Source organism: Temnothorax nylanderi, unplaced genomic scaffold (genome assembly GCF_030848795.1).
Source record: "Temnothorax nylanderi isolate EJ_2023f unplaced genomic scaffold, tnyl_v1.0 TNYL_tig0226_pilon, whole genome shotgun sequence".
NCBI classification, from domain to species: Eukaryota; Metazoa; Arthropoda; class Insecta; order Hymenoptera; family Formicidae; genus Temnothorax; species Temnothorax nylanderi.
In genome coordinates, this window is record NW_027249288.1 from 128,461 (window position 1) to 156,307 (window position 27,847).

Below are 27,847 nucleotides of genomic sequence, written 5' to 3' on the forward strand. Positions count from 1 at the left end.
TTGGGCATAATGTTTACTATATAACGATTAGATCATGGTTCCAGCTCTTTTTCTTTTACACATGCTGGGACGTTCACACAGAGAGAGAGAGAGAGAGAGATAGAGATATTTTTCTAAAGAAATTAAAAAAAAGTAAATGTACTTTCCACGGAAAAGAAACATAAGGATAAAGATTCGATTCCGCGGGCGAGAGTACTTCAAAATTCTGACGCCATTGCAGCCTCAAATCCCTTGTAATGATTCCGTCACCTTTACCTGCTTCCTGCTTCAAGATCAATGTTACCAGGTAACAAGTAAAAACTCAGGACAAATTTCTTAATCATCCGTTTCTAATTATTCAGACCAAAAATCATTTCACACAGTTTAAAAAATATGCTGGAAACAATTCGCTTCTTTAAGAAACAAAAGGATTATTATTTTCATCATTTTCAACTATATCCTGCCCCCAGGTTAATCATTCTTCCAGTTTTATTCGACCATTGTCGAGGTAAATCCGTCACGAGAGGCTGCGAGATACCTATAATGTGACGCACGCGCGAGGCAATTGAAATTACGCGCCACACGTGGCGGCGGCGGCGACGACGACGCTGCGCCACGTCGAACGTCGGAATCGCTAGCGTTCGGCGCCGACGGATGTGCGCGAGACCCGCGGCTGGCAGAGGCAGGCTGGGCAGGCAGGCAGGCCACGAGAGAGGTGGATATTGGGGACTCTCTCGCCGTCGTCGGCCATAGTGAAAAATGGCGGGTGTTAGCTTACGTGAATGACGACGACCGTGCTCGACCGAAGGAGCTTTTATTGTTCGCACAGTCGCGGAAAAGGGTATTAGTCGAGTGTTAACGAGTGTGTGCTTCGTCCCGCGCGGTACGGTTCTACCAGCGGGGATAAACTGGTGTGTCATATATGATTTATCTGGGGGGTAAAGATGCAGAATGTAGCACAAGGAACGACCTCGGATAGCCAGAAGAGCCACGAGAAGCATTCGGCGGCGACGGCGGCATCCGCGGTAGCGGCAACAGCGGCAGTGGCAGCGGTGGCAGCAGCACCACCGCCGCCACCACCACCAACATCATCGTCGTCCTCGGTGTCCTCGTCGGCGAACGTCCACCACGACACCGGGAAGACGTCGTCGACTCCCCAGTCGTCGAATTCGAGCCCCACGAAGTCGGAGACCGAGACCTTCTCCGAGCTGCAGCCGCGCTTTATGACAGACTCGTCGGAGAGCGAGGAGGACAGCGTCTCCGAGGTAAAACGCCAAACGGCGACGAGAGATAGAGAGAGATGGAGCGTGCGAGAGAGGGACTCGCCTAGGCGCAACGTGATAAGATTATCCGTGTGCACGTTCGGCGTGTCGGGAACGGAACGCGAGAGTAAAGGAGAGAGAAAGAGCGAGAGAGAGAGAAGAGAGAGAAGGTAGGGGACGGCAAGATGGAATGAGAAAGGAAGCACGAGCGAGCGAGCGAGCGAGCGAGAGGGAGAGATAGAAAGAAGGGAGGGGAGAGAGACAGAGAATGTACGCGTGTGTGTACGCGCATACGTGTACATGCCTTCTCGGAGAGCGAGAGCATCGTCTTCGCCGTAACGAGCGTGTTCCTGCTCGAGAGAGAGAGAGAGAGAGGGAGGAAAGAAAAGAAGGAGCACGGCTGTCCGCCGATTTTATCCTCCGCGCGGCCGTCCGCCGTCTTTCTTCCCCTTTCCCTGGCTTCTAACGACGACGTAGGAACACGGGCGTCTTCGTCGTCGTGGTTGTCGCGGGGCGGATACGCCGCTATCTCCGTTGGATCGCGCGCTCGCCAGTTCTAGGAACGCGCTGAATCTCGAATTAGTGGCCGTCGAGCTCTCTCTCTCTCTCTCTCTCCTTCTGTCTCTCGCTCTCTCTCTCTCGCGCGGTCGCTTCGCTCCTTCTTTCACCACGCTGGCCGCTTCCTGTGGCATTTCCTATTTCTATTAACGCGCATTTTCGCGTGCACCGCCGCGCCGAGGATGTCGGCGACATTACGCGTGCACGCGCTCGTTATACCGGATCGATCGTAACGATCTACGCGAGCGTGTGTATGTGTGTGTGTGTGCGCGCGGGGTCTGTAAAATATACATGCCCCCCCCTCCCCCCCGTCTACACCCGCCCGTTACCCGCGCGCACACACAGATACCCCGCGTGCGATTCCCGTGTACGTGTGCGCGCTTATGCTCGCGCGTGTCATTGGCATATATCTGGTGTGTACGCGTGAAAGAGGACGTTCTTCATGTCGAGCGGACGGGAAAAGCGACGAGGTTATGACTCGCCGTCGCCATACCGAGACGGCTCTCGTCGAGCGGGTGCACTCGAGAATCGCCGAAGTATCGTTTCCTGCTTGATCTGCTAAAAAGAAAAAAAGAAAACGTATTACAGTCTCTCTCTCTCTCTGCATCTCGAGCTGCGCGAAATAATTCGTGGAATACGTCGAAATGCCTTTGAAAAGAAGTGTAGTTCTCCGTATATCCGTAGTGGTCGAAAGCGGACGATCGAGATGTAATTTTTCAAATACCTTTATGATTTGTCATCACCTGGCAGCGTCCTCTATACTTGAAATAGATAAAAGGAAACGGAGGGTCGCGGAGAGGAACGTGAAGTGCGCGACGCGAGATAGCATCGAGACCTTTCGAGGCGTTCTGTAAAATCAGTTCTTTGACCTTTCTTCGGAACTATTAGGTCTGTTCTGTTTAGCTGAGCTTCCCGCATAGGTTCATCTTTTCTCTTTTTCCCCTCCAATTTGAAGAGAAAAAGAGGAAAGATGAACCGTGGCAAGAAGTTCAGCTGAAAAGAAAACAGGCCTATTGTGAACTGATTTTTTTTTTGTAATCTCTTCAGAAATGACCGCGCTTCGATCGATGTATCGTCGCGCGGTCGATTCCATTCGAGATTTTTGCTGGAAAACCTTTCGATCGCGAGCGTCTAACGTGCGTACGTAAGCAGGGCGATGGCAGGGAGGGGAGGGGGGATTGACACGCGTGAAGTGGACTGCGAGGCATTCCTCCGCCTGCGTCACGCGGGGAATCTCGAATCTCGAATCTCGGTCCGCGGCGGGTTTCAAGCGGAAGGCGGAATGTGTACGGAGAGCTCATGAGAATTGGGTTTGAGCTGCTCGAGGAGCCCAGTGACGTATGTCCCTGGACCGGTATTCGTCGTCTCGGTGTTCGCGAGTTGACAGTTGACGGAAAGGAGCTACTACGCGATGCAAAGCCATCTTTGAGGGGGAAGGGGGGGGATGGGTGACCTCGATTCAACTCCGATTAACTTTTCGCTGTAAAATTTTTAACCGTGTAATCTGTCGTCTCTAATCTAATCTTTCTTTCCACGTGTTGGACAACGAAGGATTAAATTTGTTAACGAAATGGTTAAACAAGTTCCGCTTGACTAAGTAATCGACGTTTAGTCAAAGTCATCCTTAAAACAGTCCATTTCTATTGTTCAGTTTCTTCCAACTCTTAGAACTAAAAAAAAAGATAGGAAGTAAGTTAAGCTGATTAAAGTTAATGCGCGTTAATAAAGATGACTTTGACTGAACGCCGATTAATCTATCAAGCGGAACTTATTTAACTGTTTCGTTGGCATGGCTAATTAATCCTTTGTTATCTGACACGTGGAACGAAAGTTTAGATTATAAACGACGAATTACATGGTTGAAATTTTTGGTTAAAGTTAATCTGCATTGATAGAAATTGAACATTAGGTTCGCAGACAAAATTCTAGCTGCACAGCTTTTCTGTGTCGAATGACGACTTCGCGGATTCACAGGGAAACTGTAGTCAAATTTTTGGGTATTGCTAGGTCGTTGCTTGAAGGAACAACGTGAATCGCTTTGATTAAAAAAAAAAAACCAAAGAACATGCCGCAAGGAAAAGTTGTACTAACGGTATCCTACTGGTTGATTATAACGTCGCTTTTTCTGGGTTACATTCTTGTTTATGGCGCAGATGGTTAAGGAGATAATTTAGAGAAATTAGCGCTGATCAACTGAGGTCGAGTAGCGAATCGTGCCGATATGAGTTAGCGTTTACTCCAAAAAAAAATTGGTTTTTCTTTCTACGTTAAATGAAACAACCCAAAAGCAGATAGGAAATTATTAACCGGAAGTGTTAACTGACTTATACTACGCGATTGGGAGTTAAGGTCCGGTTGCACGAGTGCTAACTCTAGCCTCGTTTCCTTTTCTATGCGTCGCGAGCAAGATAGTCTAGAATGAAGAAAAAACGAAGCATTGAATCAGCTAAAATTATTCATTCCAAGCGCAATCCTGGCGCGTCTCGAGCAACTCTCGATTATAACGCTCAATCTCGCTTAATTTTGCTCTTCTCTCGCCACTTACGATTATAACCTAAAAACGGCTATTCGCTAATCGAAATTTACTTGACGCAGATTATTACAAACGCTTTTGCAATCGTGCTCAATGTCCGATAATACCAAGATTAATCAAGGGCCGTAATTGATGTAATATTTCTTCATCCCCACAGTTAGGAAGGATTGTGATCTATAAAAGGCACCGAATGTTGTTATTTATTTGTTCCCAATTTCTCAGTTACGGCTTTTTCCCCAGTGCTATCTCTCTAGACTGTAAATCTTTTCCTCCATTAAATTAATCTCTCCACGCTAGATAAATTCTAACATATTGCGAAATTAAGTACTAAATTAGTGCTGAAGTCCAGAATTAGGCGCTTAAAGTGTTCAGCAGAAAATTGGATACATAAGGCTAACTTAACGTTAAGTTGGTTTTTCCTATGAAAAAATAAGTATCTAATATGTATAAATTGCAGAAATGAACACGCTAGAATTAGAGCGCTTTAAGAAATCCATTAAAATACATATATATCGAAAGTACGCTTTTTTGGAATTTTCGACTGTACGATGTGTCGTACTTACAAATCTTCAATCTAATCTCCTTTTTAAAAAGAAAGAAAAGAATTCTTTCAACTGTAGCCATCCAATTTACAAGCAGCAAGTCATATCGCAGTATAAAACGTTAGCTTTTCTTACGTTATCCGTGATCGAAATATTCGTCTTATTAGCGTAACGTTAACGTACCGACGAATTAATTTATTCCAGCTCGTAGGAATTTGTATTTAGATACCAGCCAGGTTGCAAGTTAAAGATTCCGTGTTAAAAAATTAAATTCCTTTATGTACTTGGTATTAAAATATTCGTTTATTAACGTAACGTTGAGATAACGTCGAGATGTCTAAATCGACGGCTTGATATCTTGACGGTCCATTGGACGAGTATTTTTATTTATTAAATTTTTTTTATGGAGAGCAGCTTAACGTAATTATTCTAATTTCTTGCCAAGCTGAAATTAAGATAAGGCATTTAATTAGCACTTAATTTTGCAAGCAAATTAGAATATTCTTAAATAAAAAGATTAATCCTTAAAAAAGTTACGCTTATTAAATTAATTCTTTTATTAAAGGACATTCTTTAATAAAAGAATTAATTTAACAAGCGTAACTCGGGTGCGTAAGAGAGATCTCTGAAATCTTGTAGCTTTATTAACAATATTTATAATTCTCTTTGCTCAAATTTCTCCTTTCTTTTACGTAATTTTTGAACAAGCTTTAAGATCATCTTTGAACAGTGCATCCGAATCTTTACAAAATTTTAGGAAATTGTGCGAAAGTTAATTAGGTAATTAATGACGTTATCCCGAACCCCCAAGACGGACTCTATCGACATCGACATTGCCGCACAGAAGCTATTTCTTTCTTGTCTAATATTGTAACATCGGTTTTAGTTAGAACTTTGTTTCGTTCCTCCTCTCTCTTGTCAAGGTCTATATATACATACGCACATACGCATATAATTGTATTTATGTCGCCGTGTAAAAACGTATTGTGCAAAGTCGATTACGTCGATTTATACAGGCCCATTTGCTCAATTGTCCTTCTTGCTTTCTACATTTGAGCAGATACACGTACATATACCCTTATGTATAAACACATATATCTATTCGGTAAAGAACCTGTAAACCTGCATGATTTCGCACATCCTTTTGCATAGTAAAGTAAATACTTCAAATCAAATCTGTAAACAACGAAGGATCGAGGAAAGGATAAGCTCGATTAAATTAATCAGTGAGATTGACATATTAAACGATATCTGTTAACTATTTCATTAACGTGACTGGAATTATTCTTTTTATTTTTTTCTGGAAAAAATAGATTAGATTGATGAGGACCTTTGTACGGCGAATCGTACAATCGGAAATTTTAAGCGACAATCGTCGATCAAGTTCGAGCGGAGTTGAGTTGAATCGGAGCCTGGCCGGAGCCGGAGGTCGTCCTAAGGGTTCGCGATCGCACGAAGGCGTCGAAACGTGCCTTCCCCACCTCCGTCTTGCGATCCATCTTTCCTCCCACCCACCCACCCACCCACCGTCGAGTTTATCGCGTTATCCCGGTGTTCGTTGCCCGCGACGTTTAGGTTTCGTATCAGCCACCAGGTGGTGGTCTCCGCTTCGCTAGAGTATGCCGGCTTAGAGGAAGGTGCGTGCACGTAGATGGCCAAAGGCCTCCCGTCGTAGGAGAGCCTCGTCGCGGAGGGACGAAGGGACGCGGGAGTCGGGAGTCGGGACAGGCTGGCTGGCAGGCAGGGTGGGAGAGAGGGAAAGAAAGGAGGAACGTCAGCGGGGAATTCGCACATCGGGAAAGGGTTATATAATCCGTGTCGAATACCACGTAATGCGCTGACAGTCGGCCCCGCCGACACCGACGTTCGGCCGTCGACGTTCGGCTCGCTTTTCTTTTCTCTCGCCGCTTTTTTTCATCTCTCTCGCGACTCGCTCACGCAATTCCTCCGCCTCCCCTCTCCACCCTCTGTGCCCTCTTCTCTCTCTCTTTCTCTCTCCCTCCGCTCCTTTCTCTCGTCGTAGTGCAAGCGTGCGCGCACTGCCTCGACAACGACTTCCACCTTCGTTCTGATGTCCACGGGGAGCGCATCGCGGCCACCGAGGTGCACTCGAATGCCGTTCCCATCCTCCTTCCTCCTCCATCCCCGTGCCCCGCGTGCGCGAGCGGCGCGGCGAGGAGGAGGTGGGAGCGAATGAAGGGAGAAAGAGCGAAAGAAGAGAAGAATGACTGGCATGTGTACGTGTTTTGTTGTGTGTCGGGTATAACGCGAGAGAGGACCGCGACCGTGTGGGGCGGGGGGGAGAGGGGGACCGACCGTGTCGCGCAAATGCTGGTTAAAGTGCCTCGCCAGGCTTGTGCACTGCCGCGAGTACGCGCGTGCGCGCGCGCGCGCACGTATAATACGCATTGGGATTAAATGTGTGCCGTTCGTGCGCGCGTAAACCGCAGGAAATCGCGCACGGACACACGTAAGGCGCGCCTCGCACGTGTGCACTTCCCCCCTCCCTCCGGCCCCACGCACGCACACCGTCGCGCGCCACGCGCGAGCGCGCGGCTGTGTGCGTGCGTACGCGCGTACGTACGTACGTAGATACGTGGGATGCGCGGTGCGAGTGTGCGCCGCGCGTTCGTCGCACCGCCGTCGGCCGCGCCACCTGGCGGCCCACCCGCGAGTCCGCCGCGTTCTCGCTCGCCGAAGGTCCGCACGAGTTCGCGGCGCCGATTAGCCCCGTCCGCCGGAGAGCCAACCTCGCTTCGCTCGCTCGCAATATCGGCTCCGCTGTACGTAAAGGCCAGTAAAGGCGCGGTGCGTTACGTCGTCCAGTTTCGCGGCGCGTCGACGCGCTGGTCGATGCGCGCGTGAAGAAGCGACGCGAAACGCAGCGCGTACGGGCACACCGAGAGCCACCATATTATCCCGTACCCGACACGGCGTTCGCGTTTCGCACGGTGTTCCTCGTCCGCGACGGCTCGTCGCGCCTCACCACCTACGGTGTGCGTACGTCGACGACGTGAAGGAAAAGAGTCCCCCCCCCCCGCCGACCTCGATCGCCGTCATCTCCGTCGCCGTCGTCCCCCCGCGTCGTGCTCGCCGTCGAGCGCGCCCCCGACGCGAATGTACGGTGCCCCGATTTTCCTCTCGCGCTGCCTCGGCCGATCCCCGTGCCCCGATACGCGGCGCGACGGGGCGAAGGGGCAAGCGACGGATGAACGACGCATGCATCGCACGCGGAGTGCCATGTACGCGGGATGCCATAGGTCGTGGAAGTGTCGACGGCGCGCCGCCGTCGCCGTCGTCATCGTCGCCGTCATCGCGCGGGGCCGCTCCCCCTTCGCGGGGGGAACGGCCGCGCGCATCGCCGAGCGTTAAAGCGCTCGTAACGTCACTTATCGCCGTAATTGCCACCGCCACCACCGCCGTTCGCCGCCGCCGCCGCCGTTCGCCTAGAAAACACACAATTATACTTTCACCCGGCGTTCCCGATTTACGTTTATTGTCTCGCGGCTGCGCCGATAACGCGACCACCGCGGGCACGTCCGGTCGCGACAGCCGAGACCCCGTCGGTCCCCCCCTCCCTCCTCCCCTCGACAAGGCATCACCGTTCCGCTTCCCTCTGATCTCGTTTTCTTTATTGGATTCGTAGATAAGGCGTAAAGCGTAAAACGTGCAATCTCGACGGGCGTGCGATCGATGCAGATTAATCAAGTACAAGATCGTGGACGTTAACCCTTTAGCCAATTTCTCTATATTCTTCTTTTTTCTTTCTTGTATCGTTGCATATATATTTCAATATTTGGTTTTACCAACGGATATTTCGTTGCAGGTGGAGTGCTTCGCGATCGATCAGGTTGAACTGGACGAAGATCATCCCGACTCGTCGAAATTCCTGTTGACCCCCGACGATCCGGAACGTTCCGTGGACCCCGAGACCCAGGCGCGTCTCGAGGCGCTGCTCGAAGCGGCCGGCATCGGGAAGCTGTCATCGGGCGATGGGAAGCACCTGCCCGACCACGAAGTGCTGCGACGCTTAACGTCGAGTGTGTCTTGTGCGTTGGACGAGGCTGCGGCAGCGCTAACACGTATGCGTAGTGACAATCCGCGTACGCCGAACGAAAAGCGCTCTCTCGTCGAGGCGTGCACCGACGGAGACGTCGGTACCGTTCGGAAGTTGTTAACGGAGGGCCGAAGTGTCCACGAGACCACCGAGGAGGGAGAGAGCCTGCTGTCTCTAGCTTGCTCAGCTGGTTACTACGAACTTGCTCAGGTTTGGATCAAAATCGCAATCGTATTACCTTCCTCCCGTAGAGTTCCGAAACCGTCCATTCGCAATGTTGATGTGGGACACCGTGTATGACACTGCAAGATGTTTTGTTAAGTTGCACCGAGGTGCCTGACTGTTATGCGTGTCATGGATAAAAAATTTCCAGTTCACACGTTTAACATACAATCTTTGTTTACATGCGTATGTGTGCATCGAGCTTGATCGTGGAATCATAGACTCGATCTCATATAAATTTGTATCTAAAGATTGCTCTTTCGTCAGAAAAAATCCCTTTTGTTTTGAAAGGTGCTGTATAGTGTCTTTGTGCACGCGTGTGTGTGTTTGTCCAAGGAATACCTCGCAGTCAAAATGACATTTTGATGTTGTATTGCCTAAAAAATGACGCAAATTTAGTCAAATGACGTCAAAATGATATCATTTCGATTGCGATGTGTTCTTTGGGTGGTATTAAATGCTATCGCTCCTCCTTTGTCACTTTATTAACTCTCAGTATGTATATTTTACCGTGTACGCGTAATATTATGCTCACCGTATTTGTACAGGTGTTGTAATCGATGTTGACTGACTGTTTGAATGACTGTAATAATACCATTGGTACAGTAATTCTCATTATGTGAGAAGATCCGAAAATAATAATATTGAACGTGTTATTCAATAGTGTTGCGCTTTTACGTGATGTATGTTCGTAAAAGTACAATTTGTCAAAATGAAATGATTTCTGTGTTGTCATGTGTCGAATAATATTCACACAATTAAAATTTATTTATATTACGTTATAATTACAGTCACTCAGACATCAGAATTCTTGTTTAATGGTACACGGTTGCTGCTTTATCTTGAAAGTAAAGTTCTGACTTAGGTTTACAGCTGGAAGACTTTCTATGATAAATTTATTTACCTGAACTGTATATTCTTGTGTAATTGTGGGCTGTGATATTTGAAAATTAATTGTAACTAGCTGAAATTTATTAATTTCTGATTACTTTGATGTTAACGATTGGATAAATATCGCGAAATGGTGTACGCTCTTACGCGGAAACATTCTTTAAGACGTCAATCTCCTATGCTTCAACTTTTTTTTCTTGTTTATCAAACTGTCATGAACTGTCTGTTAATCATGAACATGAAGTTGGCATTATAATTGTATGTACAATTATAACGTAAGATAATTTATTTCAAATTAATTTTGTAGACCAATGAAATTTATCTGTCATTGCGTTTTTCCACGAAACAGGTACTCTTGGCGATGAATGCTAATGTAGAAGATCGTGGCATCAAGGGGGACTGTACCCCTTTGATGGAAGCTGCTAGTGCAGGGCATGTAGATATCGTGAGTTTGCTGATTGCTCATGGGGCCGATGTTAACGCTCAGTCTACATCAGGTAAAATTATCCGTCAGTTTCGTTTATTTTAACACCGCAATGTTCGTAAGCTCTAACGACGCATCAAATTTATTTTTGCCAATATGTAAATATTGTCGAGATTACGCGGCGTTATTTCGGTCGATGATTATTGTTGCAAATGTATTTTGTATTGATCAAAGGCAACACACCTCTCATGTACGGATGTGCTGGTGGACACGAAGGGGTTGTGTGTGCCTTATTAACTGCCGGCGCCAATGTTGAGGATCACAATGAGAACGGTCATACACCTCTGATGGAAGCGGCGAGCGCTGGGCATGTTCAAGTCGCCAAGATCTTGCTTGACAACGGGGCCGGCATCAATACTCATTCCAATGAATTTAAAGAGTCCGCATTGACCTTGGCCTGCTATAAGGGACATTTGGAAATGGTCCGCTATTTGCTAGAAGCTGGCGCGGATCAGGTATAAAACATGCGACATTTGGCCCTTAATCTCCCTCTGATGTATAGAGATAATAAAGATAATAAAATGAGCATATGAAAAAGAAACGCATATTATACTTCCAAACTGCACTGAGCACGTGGATACACAAGTTGTTTTCTTTTTCTTTTGATTATTTTCGGAAAAGAAAGGAACGCAACTTTTCTGTCTACGGCACTCCCGATTATTCGAGAACTACCCGCTTTGTGTTTTTAATGGGCGCAGAAGAGCGAGGCCTTCGTGAACCTGATTGGTTAACGCTGTATCGTTAGCATTTCGATTCATCGTGTGACGCGCTGATTGGTTGATCGAGTGTTTCCTTACAGTTATGTCGCCACGTGGGCGCATATCGCCCAATCCAGGCCTAGTCAACTCCGGAACCACGACACTTTTCCCTTTTCATTTACAGAGAGTGGGGGGAAAGGGATTTCTCCGCTGGACGAAGTTAAACGTACCTGCTTAACTTCATCCAGTGGATGAATCCCTTTCCCCCCTACTCTCTGTAAATGGAGAGGGAAAAGCCTCGTGGCTTCGGAGTTCAAAATTGACCAGGCCTAGCCCAAGCGTTTTAGTGCAGTTTGAAGTATACCTTCCGGTAAGAATTACACGTGGCAAGGGAAAACATGGATGACAAGGGGTCTAAGATTCGTTTAACGGAACTGTTCTGAAATTAAAAATTATGGTATTTAATAATTTTTACATTTGTGTTAATACTTAATAATTTTACTAACATTGGTGTTTCCGCGTATTTTTACAGGAGCATAAAACCGATGAGATGCATACCGCCCTTATGGAAGCATCGATGGATGGTCATGTGGAAGTTGCTCGTTTACTTTTAGATTCAGGTGCCCAAGTAAATATGCCGACGGATAGTTTCGAGTCGCCATTAACATTAGCTGCCTGTGGAGGTCATGTGGACTTAGCTATGCTTCTTATCGAACGTGGAGCGAATATCGAGGAAGTTAACGACGAAGGTTATACGCCACTGATGGAAGCGGCGCGCGAGGGTCATGAAGAAATGGTTGCTTTACTTTTGAGCCAGGGTACGTAACGTTTTTCATTTGTGTCGTCAATCAACGACAATCGCAAGTATTGTGGGTCGTGAGTAATATCGATTGTGATTTTTTTTAAAAAAGGTGCCAACATCAATGCCCAAACTGAGGAAACTCAGGAAACGGCGCTTACCTTGGCTTGTTGCGGAGGTTTCTTGGAAGTTGCTGATTTTTTAATCAAGGCGGGAGCCGATATCGAGCTGGGCGCATCCACCCCTCTAATGGAGGCTGCTCAGGAGGGACACTTAGATCTTGTTCGATATTTACTCGAATCTGCGGCGGATGTGCACGCTCAAACGCAGACGGGAGATACGGCATTGACATATGCGTGCGAGAACGGTCACACTGACGTTGCTGACCTTTTATTGCAATTTGGCGCTGATCTAGTACGCCCTTTTTTTATGATTTATAACACACCGCAGATACATTTTATTTTTATATATTTTTATTTATGTATTATCCCGTGTCTTTAAATTTTTTTATCATTGTGCGAGTTATTTATATCAATTCATTATATTTAAGGAACATGAATCAGAAGGAGGTAGAACTCCACTGATGAAGGCTTGTAGAGCGGGCCATTTGTGCACGGTTCAATTTCTCATCTCTAAGCGCGCTGATGTCAATCGACAAACAACAAACAATGATCACACGCCGCTCTCGTTGGCGTGCGCTGGTGGTCATCTGGCTGTGGTTGAGCTGCTTCTTGCACAATCTGCAAATCCATTTCATAAGCTAAAAGTAAGATATCTATCCCCGAAATAATCAAGTAAAAATCTATATTTTTATAAGCATACATTTTCGATTTGCTTCAATTCGCTTATATAACATCTATACACAAACGGGTACATACACAAGCGCAAATTGATATACACACAAACGCAATAGATAAACACAAACAGATACTCAAATTGGATACAATAGATTGATATGAACGTAATATCAATAAGACTGACACGTTGCGTTATATATATACATTTCTGTGCAATATTCATAAATGCTGGGTCTATCCATGCTACCTTAATGTTTTCTATATGATCTTTTTACGACATTAATTACATTGATATTAATATAAAACGTAAATTAATTTATAGGACAACTCCACTATGCTGATAGAAGCGGCAAAGGGGGGTCACACTCCTGTTGTTCAACTATTATTGGACTATCCTCATAGCATTATGATGAGTGCTCCTCATAGTGCTGCACCTGCGCCCATGTTATTACCACAGCAGCAGCAGCAGCAGCAGCAGCAGCCGCCGCCGCCACAACAACAACAACACCAACCACCACCACAGCAGCAGCAGCAGCAGCAGCAGCAACCACAACCGCAGCCGCAGCAACAACAGCAGCATATAATTCATCAACAACATGTACCTCACTCCCAGCAGACGTCTACGCAACCACAGCAACATCCGCAACAACAACAACAACAGCAGCAACAACAAACCGCCGAGCAACAACAAGCGCAAAATCTTCAACCCAAACACAATACGCAAAAGTCATTGTTGAGAAAGAATAGATCAGTGACTATGATGCCCGATATGAGCCTTACTTCTGCCGAAGCGCAACAAGTTCGTTCGCAGCCCGCAGGAGAATCAACCACTACTACCAAGGACGATACCAATATTCTCGATAAAGGCAGTGGGGGTTTTACAAGTTTGTCAGAACCTAATATTAGTCTTAGTCCGACGCCAGCAGCGTCAACGCAAGTGATACATGTCAGCGAAAGTCGGAAAACTATAACTAGACAAGAGCAAATCATTCATAAGCAACAAATACTTGAGGAATTACAAGTACGTTCTTTGTCATATTCTCAATTCTCTAAAGTTTCTCGATATATTCTTAAAGAACATTGTCAGAATTCTTGATTGACAGCATTTACATACCTTATTAATCTAAGAATTATAATCCTTATATACGCACATAAAACACAAAATATTTAAATATTTGGTGCATTTTTTTTTTTTAAATCTTGTGCGTTATGCGCTTTTTCGTAAAGTTGCATAATGACATTTTTCAGAGGGTAGAACGAGAACTACAAATGAAAAGTGCAGGACATTTGTTTCCTGGTCCGCGAAACTCAATTATAAATCAATCTCAACAGCAACAGCAACAACAGCCACAAGATCCTAGCGAGACAGAAGCATTGTTACCGGGCATGCTGAATATTGACTTGCCAGCTCAGTCAACATCTCCTCATGGTATTTTATTCACTTCACTGTATTGAAATGTGCATTTGCCTTAAAATTAGATGTTTATATCAATATTTTCAACGTGATTATTTTGCTTAAAAGGTTTAGTTTGCAATACAACTGGTATGTCTGGCGGTTCATTGACGTATCCAGGGGCTAACGACGCAGCGTTGGTGTGCAGTGCTTACCTCGATGGTAAGATAATGGGGATGCAAGCTGCACAGTTCCAGAAAACGCTTTCCGTGGTTCCAACCGCGACGGAAACGTTCCCCACAAATACATTTCCTTCTTCGCCTCCTTTGTCTCTTGCACCGTTGCCTGTTACGACCACCACCACTGTGTCACTCATTAGTGCTACTTCTTCAACAACCACGCCGAGTCCGCCGAGCATTTCTACCCCTCCAACCGTTATAGCCGTTTCCCAATCGCCTATTACCGCGAGCAGCGACGTCAGCCAAAATACTGCTATAAGCGATCGTCCAAAAGCTAAGCCTGTGTCCAAGAAAGAAGGAAAGAACGTGCGGAAAGCTACGTCTAGCATGGGGATGGCAAAGTTGCAGCAGACACAAGCGACTATAATGGCTGGACTTCACCAACAATATCAGCAGAAGCAACGTCAGCATCCTTCTTATCAAGTACAACAGGTTCAACAACTGCAGCAACTCAACCAGCAACTGCAGCTTCAGTTGGATCAAGTGCAGGTGGATTTCTATCATCTTTATTTCTTATTCCGATTTCAAAAATCTTACAGCGTGCGAAACGATAATTGGATTTAACACACGGGTGTAGACCGTTTTCCTTTCAATGAATTTTTTTTCGATGTAGATACAACAGCAATCGCAGCAGCCGCAATCGCAACCGCAACAATCCCATCAACAAACTCATTCACAGCAACAAACCAACATAGTTGCTAATAGTACGGGTAGCATACTCATGCCCACTCAATTGATGTCGCACTTGCATCCCACACATCATTTGCACAGCCAGGTAATTATATGGTTGAATAATTAGCTGCGGTTATTTTCGTAAGACATAACTAAACTTAAAAGAACATATATTTTTAACAGCAAACAGCGCAAGAAAATCTTCCCGAGCAAACGGATCCTGAGTTAACGAGAAAGTACAGAGAAAGCGCTTGTGCATTTTTTACTGGCGCCCAGAAATCTAAAACCTTCAATCCTAACGATAGAGTATTGAAATTGGAGGACGGCACGGATATTCCTATCGACGATGCGTTTGAAATTTTTCGTTCTATTAGCTTCGACGACACGGTTGACAGTAAGTACTTTTCTTTTTAAAACTGAAAAGAAAAGATTTAAAAGTAATATTAAATTAATATCTTATTTTATTTCTATATAGCAACTGAAGATCAAGAGAAGCTTGAATTGAAAAGATTGGACGTATCGAATAATAAGGAACAACAGCAGCAACAGCAGCAGCAGCAGCAACATTTACATACCACCCAAATAGTTCAACAAGGCGGAAGTCCTCATGCATCCCAAGAGTTTTTTACTCCCGTGCTGTCAGTACCTTCGGTTTCTTTACCGGCCTTACCGTCATTACAAGTGACCAGCGCTGGCGTTCAAATAGAGGCAGACATATCAGCGGGCTTACAACTAACAAGTACGCAGTCTTTGCAAAACCCGACGCTGAAGAATCGTCTGAGAGCCTTCGAAGAAGGCTTCCGCCAGGGTAGTATACATTTTCGCGAATGTATGCAGCATATTAGCAGCGATACTTTCCAACCTCAGTTGCTGCTTCAATCCTCTCAAATAAGTAAGTTATCAAAACGTGTCTTTAGTGCGACTAATGTCACCGAGTTCTCGTTCAATAGTGAACGATTTTTTATTTGCTTTAACTTTCTCGTTACTAGCATTTCCTACGCAAACATTACCAGCTGTGAGTGGCGCAACGGGAATAGTAGATAGTATACCTCCTCATCAGTCGAGCAGTTACGTGCAATCCACAACTTGCAGCACTAATCAAGTTCAAGTTGCTACCCAGACTCAAGCACCCGCTACTACGACAACCGCGAACGTAGCTACCTCCGATAAGAAACAAGTGTACACTGCACCGACCACCGGCAAGGGCAAGAAAGCCAGATATCCTCTCCTGTCTCAACAACAATCTTGCCAGCAACAACAAACTGCCAATGCTCAACAAGCTCCCAATTTTCCTGCGCAAAACTATCAGCTAGATCCAGCAACAGGTGAGAATTGTACGGAGCTGCGATTTTCGCTGTAATCAGCACGATGATACTCGAAATAAATTGCTAAGAATGTACTCACCGCTCAGTTATTGATCAATGTACAACAGGTGTCCCGACGGTAGGGGGGTATGCGTCCAACCAAGTTCCACCCGCTCCGTTCTCGTGTATGGATGTTGATTCAGAAACCGACAGCAATCATGACACGGCTTTAACTTTGGCTTGCGCGGGAGGGCATGAAGATCTTGTGGAACTTCTTCTAAGTCGTGGTGCAGATATAGGTAGGTGAAATGCCGCATTGTATATGTATCGTCATATGGTTTTTATTGATATACGCGCGTTGTATTTCATATGTCGAGTTTAACATACTTAATAATTTAATTTAACGCAATATAAAAGAAATATTTGTCGCGTGCATTATAAAATATGGAGAAACTTTTATCGAGCAAGCAAGCTGACATAGCAATTTTCTTACAGAACATAGGGATAAGAAGGGATTTACGCCGCTTATTTTGGCCGCAACGGCTGGCCATCAGAAGGTAGTTGAAATTCTACTCAATCACGGAGCTGACATAGAAGCGCAATCTGAACGTACCAAGGATACGCCACTGTCACTCGCATGTAGTGGAGGCAGATACGAAGTAGTCGAGCTTTTGCTCAATCGCGGCGCGAATAAAGAACATCGCAACGTTTCTGATTACACCCCCTTAAGCCTGGCTGCAAGTGGCGGTTATGTGAACATAATAAAGCTACTACTGAGCCATGGTGCCGAAATTAATTCACGTACTGGCTCCAAACTAGGCATATCTCCTCTAATGTTAGCTGCTATGAATGGTCATACTGGTAAGAAATCAAAGTTTGAAATTATTTAATCGTAATTAATATTTGACACTAAGAAATTCCAAATTCATCATGACTGAAACACTAAAAAAAATATATATATGACATTTTAATGTGCAGCGGCAGTTAAACTACTTTTGGACATGGGCAGCGATATTAACGCGCAAATTGAGACAAACCGCAATACGGCGTTAACGCTCGCGTGCTTTCAGGGGAGGCATGAGGTTGTTAGCCTCCTCCTCGATCGAAAAGCCAACGTTGAACATCGAGCAAAGGTAACATATTTAATATTCATATATGTAATTTTGCTATAACTTTTCGAAATAATATTTTTTCTTTTTACATAGACTGGCTTAACGCCATTGATGGAGGCCGCTAGTGGTGGATATGTTGAAGTTGGGCGTGTGTTACTTACCAAAGGTGCGGATGTTAACGCGACGCCTGTCCCATCATCTCGTGACACTGCCCTCACTATTGCCGCTGATAAAGGCCACTGCCGTTTCGTAGAACTTCTATTATCGAGGTAATTTATCGCTACGTTATGTCCAACGTTATGAAAAATAACGAGCTCAGTGTTTACAGGGGGACCCAAGTCGAAGTAAAAAATAAAAAGGGGAACAGTCCACTATGGTTAGCTGCAAATGGCGGGCATCTAAATGTCGTAGATTTATTGTACCATGCACGTGCAGATATTGACTCGCAAGATAATCGTAAGGTATACACGATAATTTGTTTGACGAGAGACCTACGTAATTTTTTTTATCCGATCTTAGACAAAATACATGTGTAAAATATATTCTATAATGATTAGGTTTCCTGCTTAATGGCTGCCTTCCGAAAGGGTCATATCAAAGTGGTGAAGTGGATGGTGAATCATGTAACGCAATTCCCCAGTGACCAAGAGATGACAAGATATGTAGCGACTATTAATGACAAAGAACTTTCGGAAAAATGTCACGAGTGTGTGAAAGTGATAAGAGCTGCCAAAGAGACGCAGGCCGCTAAAGCAAATAAGAATGCCACCATACTCTTAGAAGAACTCGACATGGAAAAGACGAGAGAAGAATCGAAAAAGGCGGCCGCCGCACGGAGACGAGAGAGGAAGAAAAAGAAAAAGCTCGAGAAGAAGGAAGAGAAGCGCAAGCTGCATGAGGAGTACAAGAAAAACGAGACAACGTTTGAGGATAAGGAAGAAAGCGGAAAGAAATCGGACGAGGAATGCGATCGGGCGGACGACAGCGAGCATGAGGGCGGCGACGAGAGAATGGAGAGCGTGCCGTCTCCCGTAAACAGAAGCCCGGAGGATCCCGACAGAGAAGAGGGCGACAGTGGAATAGATGCGAACAGCCAGGGTAGTTGTAGCAGCAACGATGTGAAGGCGAGAGAGAAAAAGAAAGAGAAGAAGAAAAAGAAGAACAATAGTCCTAGTAACAACGATAAGGATACGTCCCCCCAGCGTTCGTCCAAGACCCTCCTTTCACAAAACACCAATTTATCTCAAAACATAGCGACATCGACCAAGTCTCAGAATAACACGGAGAAGTAAGTAAATGCATTTTTTTCCTTGCTTCCTATCTTGGCCTGTTTTTAGAATCTGAAAACTCGGGAGTTGTCAAGAATTTAAATAATAAAAAAGACACCGAAAAAGAGATATAGATTTAACATACCGATTATGTAAAATGTTAGATAAGGGGCTTATTCTGTAAACATTAACGACATTATTACGTGCTTTGCGCAGCTTTTCTATATTATATCTGTGCAAAGCACATAATGATGTTAATGTTTACAGAATAGGCTCTAAATATCAAATGTAGATATTATTGTACTGATCTTTTTAAATTTGTATATTTAATATATTTCGAGATATATATAGGAACTGAACCAGCTCGAAAAAATCTCTTGTTTCATTTTTTATATAATTACGTTTGAAAAAAAAAGATTCGATGTTTTATTATTAAAAGCTAAATTATTTTTTTACATTAAAATGTAAAGACAGTAATTTTGATGTTTCTAGAATAATAAAGTACCGATATTGAAATACCGATTATCCTTCTTAATATTATTTTTTACATATCGATAATAATTTGTTACAGGCGAATTATGACTAATGTTACCAGCGCAGTATCGGTATCAACAACCTCGGTTACAACTACTAGGACATCCACCGTCGTCAGTTCCGATCGAAAATTGAAAGGTTTGGTTTTTGAAGCATCCTCTTTGAGGCATCCTGCTGAAAGAGAAGATTTTGAAGCGACCGGTAACGAGACTTATGTTCCTGGCAAAGGAAAGAAGTCTTATAATAATCAATATGATGGAGATGCTCTAAATACGTCGGCGAAAGCGAGTAACACTAGCCCCAAGCAAAGCGGAAAACGCGAGGAAGGATGGAAGGAAGTTGTACGAAAGTAAGATACACGTTCTTGGAGAGATCTTTTTAAAATTTTTTTCTTTGTTCGCTTCGGTATATTAATATTTTCTTTTTACAAACAGAATCTTACAACTATTATGATTTGCAGGGGACAGTCTGATGATTCCGGAAGATTTATGAATTCACCATACCGTTCTAAAAAAGTATCCGTTCCCCCAAACGCTATCAGCCGAGTGATAGGTAGAGGAGGCAGTAATATAAATGCTATTCGTGTTTCAACGGGCGCGCACATCGAAGTAGAAAAGCAAAGTAAATGCCAAGTGGAAAGAATCATCACAATTAAGTGAGTGATCAGATTATATATCTTTTTTAATAAAGTTTACATATTTTATAAAAGATGCATACTATAGATCTGTCGCACTAATAATTTTCTAATTCCTTTTGTCATTTAGAAATGAAAAAAAGAAAGTTAATATCAAAATGTCGAATTTTATTTTTCTCACATAAATAGATATATCTGATTTTACTTAGAAATTAAATAAAAATATCTGGAGAATCAGAGAATTTTCAGGAAATTCTTTTCTACGATTTGAGTAGATGTCTTGATCATTTCAAGTAAAAATATTAGTGTTTAAATTGTCGTTCTGTTGTTTGTAGAGGATCAACTGAAGCTACAAAGAACGCTTATCATTTGATATCAGGGCTTATTAAGGATCCAGAGGCAGATGTCTCGCAGATGCTTGCGAAATCCAAGCTCAATACAACAACCTCTTCGTGGGACAAGTCTGTTCCCAATATTACTGTAAGCACGAGAAATCAAACTATAAATGAGTTTTACATTACATGTAGAACGATTTAATAAACTGATATCTTCTTTCAGACAAGTAAAACGAAAATTGGTGGATCCATTAATAAAGCACCTAATCTGGCATCCAGTACAACCAGTAGCCAAATTAATAAATCAGGATATTCTTCCGGAACGTCCACTATTAATCCATTGATTCCTATTCGCTCATCGTCCAGTGTGAAACTCACTGGTGCTTTCCCTACTTCTTTGCCACGTGCGACGGCGCCTAGACTCATGGCCGCAGGTAATATAAAGCATATGTATATAAATAATTTATTAATTGCAACGAACAATCATCATATATGTTTATTTTTATGTCAATTTAATTTACAAAACTTAATCGTTTAAAGGTAATACATTAGCATCGAATATTTCATTTACTTTTACATTTGTGTCTATCATACATAGAAAATATCCATATTTTAAAATATTCCTTATTAATTGCATAGTGCTATTTCTATTCGAAAAACCCTAAATTTTTTTTGCAGTGGATGAAAGAAGAATTATTATCCACTCAATCAACAATGGAATTTAGACAGACATACATTGAATTTGTCCAAGAATATATTTATGCTTTGTTAAGCATTTTAGAGAAATAGTTTAGGACGATTTTTCGATTTTTTATTAATAAATATTGCTATACATACGCAGTGGATAAAAATTCTAAAACAACCCGTAAAAATATAGAGACATTTTGACAAAAAGAAGTAAACATTTATGCAGATATTACAACATGTATTATGCTTTTATTTTGCATCGTAGACTATGTTTACACGGCGGCTTATAATCCGGTTTAATAACTATCGTATACTATCCGATCCAAAATTTTTCTTTTTTGATCATAATGATCATATGAGCCTTTTTTGATACTTGAACTACAACCTTTTTAGTATATAAATATCAAAAATTGATTTAAATGTTTAGAATATCAAAATAGTTTTATATTTAAACGATCGTTATAATCAAAAGAAGAAAAATTTTGGATCAGGCAGTATACAGTAGTTATTGGCCTAGTTTACACCGATCACTTGATACACGTATTAAATAGTAAATAATTAGTAAACTAGTTTGATTATTGGCCGATCAGCTCAAATATACTAATTTGATACGCGTATCAAGAGATTGGTGTGAACTAAACCATCAAACCGAATTATAAGCAGCCGTGTAAACGTAAGTCATATTAATATTACGCATCGGTATTATACTTAGCTGAGAAACGTGCCGCGCAAGCCGCAGCCGCCCAAATGGCGTCCTCGTCTAACACAAAGACGACAATGTCGTATACGAGTGCGATTATGACCGCCGGTAGGGCAGGGACAAAGATTGTCACCACTAGCACGACGCAGACATTTGCGGCGAAGCTATCCGAGATCACTGCCTCGACTCACAGTTCTACCACCGTCATGCAGTCGACTCACCCCGCACCGGTGATCAAACAACAAAAGCCCATGGCGCAAGCCGCGACTGTGACTATTATGTCGGCCACATCTGCGGCAACCGCTCACACAACCAGCCAACAACAACAGTCCGTAATCAGTACATCGCCAAAGCACTGCCGATCACTGCCCACTTTATCCGCCCCGTCGGCAATAGCATCTCACTATCCCGGGAAATCGAGTTACCCACTTGGAACGATCGCAATTTCATCGTCATCGACCGCGAACGCCGCGGCAACGACAAACTGTCCGGAAAATTCACTCGTCTCGACACCAGCCAGTTCCGTTCGAGTGACACCCTCGCCGCCAGTTGTACCGTTGCAAGCGCAAACGTTGCCGCCGCCGCCACCAACGGCACAGCAGCAGCAACAGCAGCAGCAGCAGCAATCGATGCAGCAACAGCAATCGCAGCAGGGTATTCGCAGCACTACGCCGGTCGTGACTCAGGAACATCAACAGCAGCAGCAGCAATCTAGCAACACGCCTCAGGAGTACTCGCTGTTCAATGATACTTTTACTAAAGTCACGCAACAGTCAATGTGGGGAGGAAGAGAAAACGAAACCCAAAAAGGCATGAATTTTGCGACTGTTGCGGGCGGTGGTGTATCATCGAACACGAACTCCGGTCCATCTACGGCTAAGTTTGACAGTTCCCCACCGCAGGTATGTTGTGACAATGGATTATGGATTTTGATTTTTTAAATGCTTATATGAAAACACATACGAGATAGTTTCAAATAGTTTTAGCAAGATTAAAACGAGAATATTACAATTGTTTGTATCAGTAAAAGTTAATTTCTCCACGGTACCATCTTGTTTGTATTATGATACACTGTAACATTTCATGTGAGAGAAAAAAAGAACAGTGAAGTATCACACGTTTTAAATTTTGTCGAGCACAGGTAGACGCATCCAAGGCTCCGGGGTACCGCGGTACAGCCATGTGCTCCCCAGTTTCCAGTAAGCCGGGCAGCACGAGCAACGCATCGACCAACGTAATTGGCAACGTGGTAACAGGCTCCGTACACAACAATCCTATGCAGCCCGCGCAGTTTCAGTCTTCGACGAGCTATGGCGAGCATCCTCCCATAGCGAACAAGCCGCCCGGTAGTCTAGCGGTGGCTAGACCAGTAATACCCCCACAGAGCATCGATATGGGAACGGGCATGGCGGCGCAGTTTAACAGGCCGGCGGTCTTCCAGGGTGATCTGACAACGCGGAACGCGCCGACGCACCAGCCGGCGGCGCACGTGATACCGTCCACGTCGCAACCGGCACTGGACGTCGGTATGTTCAAGGCGGCGAACAGCAGCGGCGGCAGTTACGAACATCCGAACGTAAACTCCAGCCTGTTGAAAATGATACCGAACGATACACAGAGTGGCGCCGGCCATTCTATGCTACCGTTTCACCCTCATATGCAGAGTTTCGCTCAGACTATCGCACCGTCCGCCTCTGTGATCAACACCACCGTCAGCATGTCAAGATTGAACCCGCGCGCCCCCGATTTCTCCAGCTCGCTTCACCTGAGCAGTAAGCCGCAGGTGACGATGTTCAATGCCGCCGCCGGATCTGCGGGACTGCATCCGGCTAATATGTTCGCCGCCGCAGTGCCGGCGCCACCACCTTCCGCGATACAGTCCAACAATCTGGGGATGATGAGCAACTATCCGCTGGGAAAGTATCAGGCGCCCTCGCGGGCAACGCCAGCGGCGAACACCGGCATCTCGACAACTGCTCAGACGACCCGCTGGTCTTACGCCACGCCGGCGCCGCATACCAACTACCCGCCGCATCAGGATCCCATGATCAGCCAAATGGGGTTCTCCAATCAGCTGGCGAACATCAGCGGCCAACCCGGCGGTGGTATCGATCTGATTACGAGTCTGGAGAACGGTGGCTCGCCGGCTATATCTCCCTCGTCACCGGCGCAGGTCGCCCAGGAGATGAATCAATTGAAGATGGAGGACCGCAAAGTACCACGACCGATTGGTACCGAAAGGGCAACGTGGAAGAATTACTCGGCAGCGGGAATGGGTCCGGGCGGAGACGCCGATTCTTCTATCAATTGGATGCTCAATCCTGATAAGCTAGCATGGTCGAATTGCAATCTGGCGCCCGGTATCGACAGGCATCAGATGTTTCGATCGAACCCCACTTACAACCCACGTATATCCAACGTCGATCCTGAGATCCATCAGATGATGGAATCTTCCTACCAGGTAACTGTCGATCCTCTCGCATACACGATTAATTTTATTATTATTCGTAACTTTTTGTCGAGCGATTTATTATTTCGTGCAATTGCTACGCACGATGATAAGAAAAAAGGGTACAAGGCCTTTAAAACAGTACTCACTAAAAGCGATAAAAAATTTACACAAATTGAAAATTCATCGTGTTTGTACACACGCGGTAATTAACTTTATCGTGTTTAGGGTCATGTGAATACGCAACAACCTTACCCGACTAACGGAAATGCGCCATTGTCACTCATGCCAATGGCGTTAATAGCGGGACAGTATGGAGCATCCGAAATGACAGAAATCCCGCCGAACGAGCAGAATAAGATAGATCCACCTGCATGGGGAATGTCCGACGCCGTACAAGACAAGCAACATCCGGTAAGATCATCCTTCTCTAGCAAGATCTCTGATTTGAAACATTTTTTCTTCTTTCAAAACTGTAAAACAATATGGTAATGCTATTGTAGAAAAAAAAAACTGGATATATTAACTTTGTTTACTTGCAGGCGTGGACTAAATGGACCCATTAAGGGGAGAGAAAGATCGTCGTTCGTGCTGACACAGCTTCAACCTCTAAATATAACATATTTTCATATTTTGGATCTGACGATGAGAAATGAAAAAGATAGTAATAGCAATAGTCTGGACTGGATCAATTATTTGTAGGCACATAAATTATATTACGATCTTATTATATTCATTCAAACCCAGATTCTTAATATTACTTGTCACACTAGAGGATAAGACGACAAATCCTTAATTACTCAACTTATTGCTATCACTAATATATCTCCCGAGTTAATTGCAGAGTATAAGAAGTGTTCAAGAGCGAGAGGAAGGGAAGACGGAGTCAGTGTCGGTTAAGGAAAGCCTATATCCTACGTTGTAGGATAAATGACGGCGTAATTATAATGGCATAATTACCTCGGATCTGTGTCATCATTTTCTTAACCGCACGGACTGTCGTAAGCTCCGTTTTTAATTATCGTTAAGCAGGGACATGCCAATCACCAATAATCTTCTTCTTCTTCTTCTTCAAGAAGAAGAAGAAGAAGACCAATAATCGAATTCTAATAATGATGAATTATGTCTCTTCTATTGTCGAAGATCTGAATTCGCGATATTCGAGACATCTCGAAATATATTCGCCAGATCCATCATGATAATCTAGACACGCGTGAAATTTACGGCATCTTGTATTGGCATCTTGGCGATCATGAACGTTCAAAATTTCGCCCGAGTTAAATTCGCATTATTGTGAAACAGATTCGTGGTGATGGGAACATTTCGAAGCCAAGTGTTCGTCAGGTCATACACGCGTTATGATGTTTCGACATAGTCGCCACTACGGTCTCTGCAGCAGCGATGATGAACATTTAAGAAAGTCGCGTCGGAGACAAATGCGATAAAGCTCTCGCTTCGGATCACGATTGATTTTAAATCACGAGCCGCTTACGTTGAGGACAGCTGTGCTCTTAGCACCATATCGAACGATATAGGGCGGTGAATATTTTCGTGTTTACTATTTAGAGCGCTGTAAAGAAATGCTGTAATCTTACGAGCATGATACAATCGTGTAAATAATTGCTTCGCAAAACGGGTGATTCTGATTACTTCCATGCTGCAAATTGAGAGAACCGGGGAAGACGGTCCGGATGAGGAAAAAAAAACCGTAAAGGAGGGATGTAAGGGGGATCTTGGGGGAACCATTGGCTTCACCGAACCTGGGTACATAATTACTTCTTCTTCCACTCTTGCACCTACGCTTGAATTCGTCACTGTCACTCCGAGTCTGACTGTCGCTTCTAAACTGTATCCCAGAACAGATAATGTAGTGATTAGGGTGAAAAAAAAAAGACACAAAGAGGAGGAGCGTTCCTTCCTGTAGATTCTCGAGCGTCGATTATGTCTAATCGCGCTCGAAGAGCGTCCGTTGTTTCGCGTTAGACGAACAACTGTATAGATTTCCCATCGACGAGTGTACGTTGGTGTTGCGTCATTAAATCGATCGAAGATAAATACGAACAAAAATACGAAAACGACGTTGTTCCGACCGATTAGCCGATAGAATCGAGGTTTTCGTTGTCCAGCCGGTTCCGGTACATTTATAATCTTTGCGTTTTGTCTCGTAGGCGCCAATCCTTCAATCGGGGTAACTAACGATCGCCGATAGCACGAGAAATCGCGCTCTCTGTTTTCCAGGCAGATCCCACCGGACACAGATTGTCACGATCGTAGCGAATTTTTATCGAGCTCGCCCACAACACACAAAACACGCAGAACACTTGTGAAAATTCTGTTACGTACCGTACACGCGTAAATGACCAGGTTCTCGGGGGAAAAAAAAAGAAACTCGAATTTACGTAAGCGTTAACAGGAAATGTGTCACGAAATCGAGATGCGCAATGTAACTAATAATATATTATATATACCGAATCCTATTCAGATCAATGAATACAGTTTCATTGTAAAAGTGGTAGTGGGCCGCCAAACGCATGAGGATATAGCCGTGCGTCTCTAGTGCGACAGTGCTATTATAATATTATTATTGCTGTGGTGGTGTAATAATGTTTATTATTATATTATGGTTATTATTACACGCAAAACGTAACTATAGGAAAGAAAGTGAGAAAAAAGAAAAAAAAACAGGTACATAGAAAGAGAGAGAGAGAGAGAGAAAAAAAGGTCACCCCTGCTATCTCGGCTGGACTTAGTAATGATATAATAATATTATAGAGATACACACAACACACACATATACACACACACATACACACACTCGGATATATGAAATGTTCATTTCGATTGAACATTTGAAAATCTTTCTTGGTGGGGATTTCGGCAAGTGTTCAATACATAGCGACGATATACTATAATTGAAACGGTCCCCACACACGCGCGTAATGAGATGATGATTATAATGTGAGGATAATGATGATAAATGATATGAAGCTCATGGAAATCGTACGAGGGCTTTTTGACCTATATTCCAGGGAGCGCTTCAATTATTCTCTAAGGATATATTGTTATAATTTAAAGCCTATTTTCAAATTTGATTTATGATAACTGCGATATATGATATAAAACTATTATATGACATATAACAATAAAGCAAATAAATAAATATAACGACGACGAAAATTCATTGCGAGCTCTTCTCATTTTTACGTTCACCCGCCCTTGATTTGGATGTCTCCCCTTCGAGGCTCTTCTCTTCACGAATATCCTCGTGTTGAAACTGCATGTTATTTCATTTCAGCCTTTTGCTTTTCGTTCTTCTTCGTACGATTATCTCGAACGAGTCTCTTGCCATTTATTAACACACCTTTGATATTAAATGCCGAAAACTTTTATCGGTTAATTTGTGGGGAAAAATTTATGTAGACCACTTGAATCATTTATAAGAAAACAATTTTTTTTCTCAATCTACTGAAATTTATAACAAGTTGTGCGTATTATTTATAGTACATGTATATATTACATATTTGTGCAAATGTAGAAAAAATAAAATTCTTTTATTTAACTCATTATGTTCCATTTTATTATCCATTATTAAAACCTTACACAATTAAAAATCAGAATTATCTCTGTTTTTCCCAGTTTCGGAAATGTCAAGTTTCTAAGACTTACAAGCTTTTGTTTTCTTTTTGGGATCGAGGAAG

General features: G+C 43.9%; 1 protein-coding gene across 8 annotated transcripts; it reads left to right on the forward strand.

The window, feature by feature from the left end:
- Positions 1-648: 648 nt before the first annotated feature.
- On the forward strand, positions 649-27,708 carry Mask (multiple ankyrin repeats single KH domain). Of its 8 annotated transcripts, none has more exons than XM_071717810.1 (28): positions 649-1,244; positions 8,701-9,141; positions 10,394-10,541; positions 10,703-10,983; positions 11,759-12,044; positions 12,138-12,439; positions 12,576-12,791; positions 13,145-13,843; positions 14,050-14,251; positions 14,345-14,943; positions 15,068-15,229; positions 15,310-15,520; positions 15,602-16,018; positions 16,116-16,460; positions 16,559-16,729; positions 16,926-17,291; positions 17,409-17,563; positions 17,636-17,811; positions 17,862-18,003; positions 18,100-18,830; positions 19,382-19,693; positions 19,805-19,999; positions 20,314-20,458; positions 20,537-20,747; positions 21,713-22,602; positions 22,842-24,161; positions 24,378-24,563; positions 24,692-27,708. In XM_071717810.1, the coding sequence occupies exons 1-28, from the start codon at positions 924-926 to the stop codon at positions 24,713-24,715; spliced, it is 9,654 nt and encodes a 3,217-aa protein (XP_071573911.1). In that variant the 5' UTR covers positions 649-923; the 3' UTR covers positions 24,716-27,708. The 8 variants fall into 8 exon arrangements, with proteins under 8 accessions (XP_071573911.1, XP_071573913.1, XP_071573912.1 ...); XM_071717812.1 differs by having other exon boundaries at positions 17,871-18,003; XM_071717811.1 differs by having other exon boundaries at positions 16,116-16,451.
- The last annotated feature ends 139 nt before the right edge of the window (positions 27,709-27,847 follow it).

What these genes read in the sequence shown, in the direction of transcription:
- Mask (XM_071717810.1), top strand. Translation starts at nt 924, where the DNA reads ATGCAGAATGTAGCACAAGGAACGACCTCGGATAGCCAGAAGAGCCAC. An exon ending in AAATACTTGAGGAATTACAA is followed by an intron (nt 13,844 to 14,049) that starts GTACGTTCTTTG and finishes TTTTTCGTAAAG; the next exon opens with TTGCATAATGACATTTTTCA. An exon ending in AGTCTGTTCCCAATATTACT is followed by an intron (nt 20,459 to 20,536) that starts GTAAGCACGAGA and finishes ATCTTCTTTCAG; the next exon opens with ACAAGTAAAACGAAAATTGG.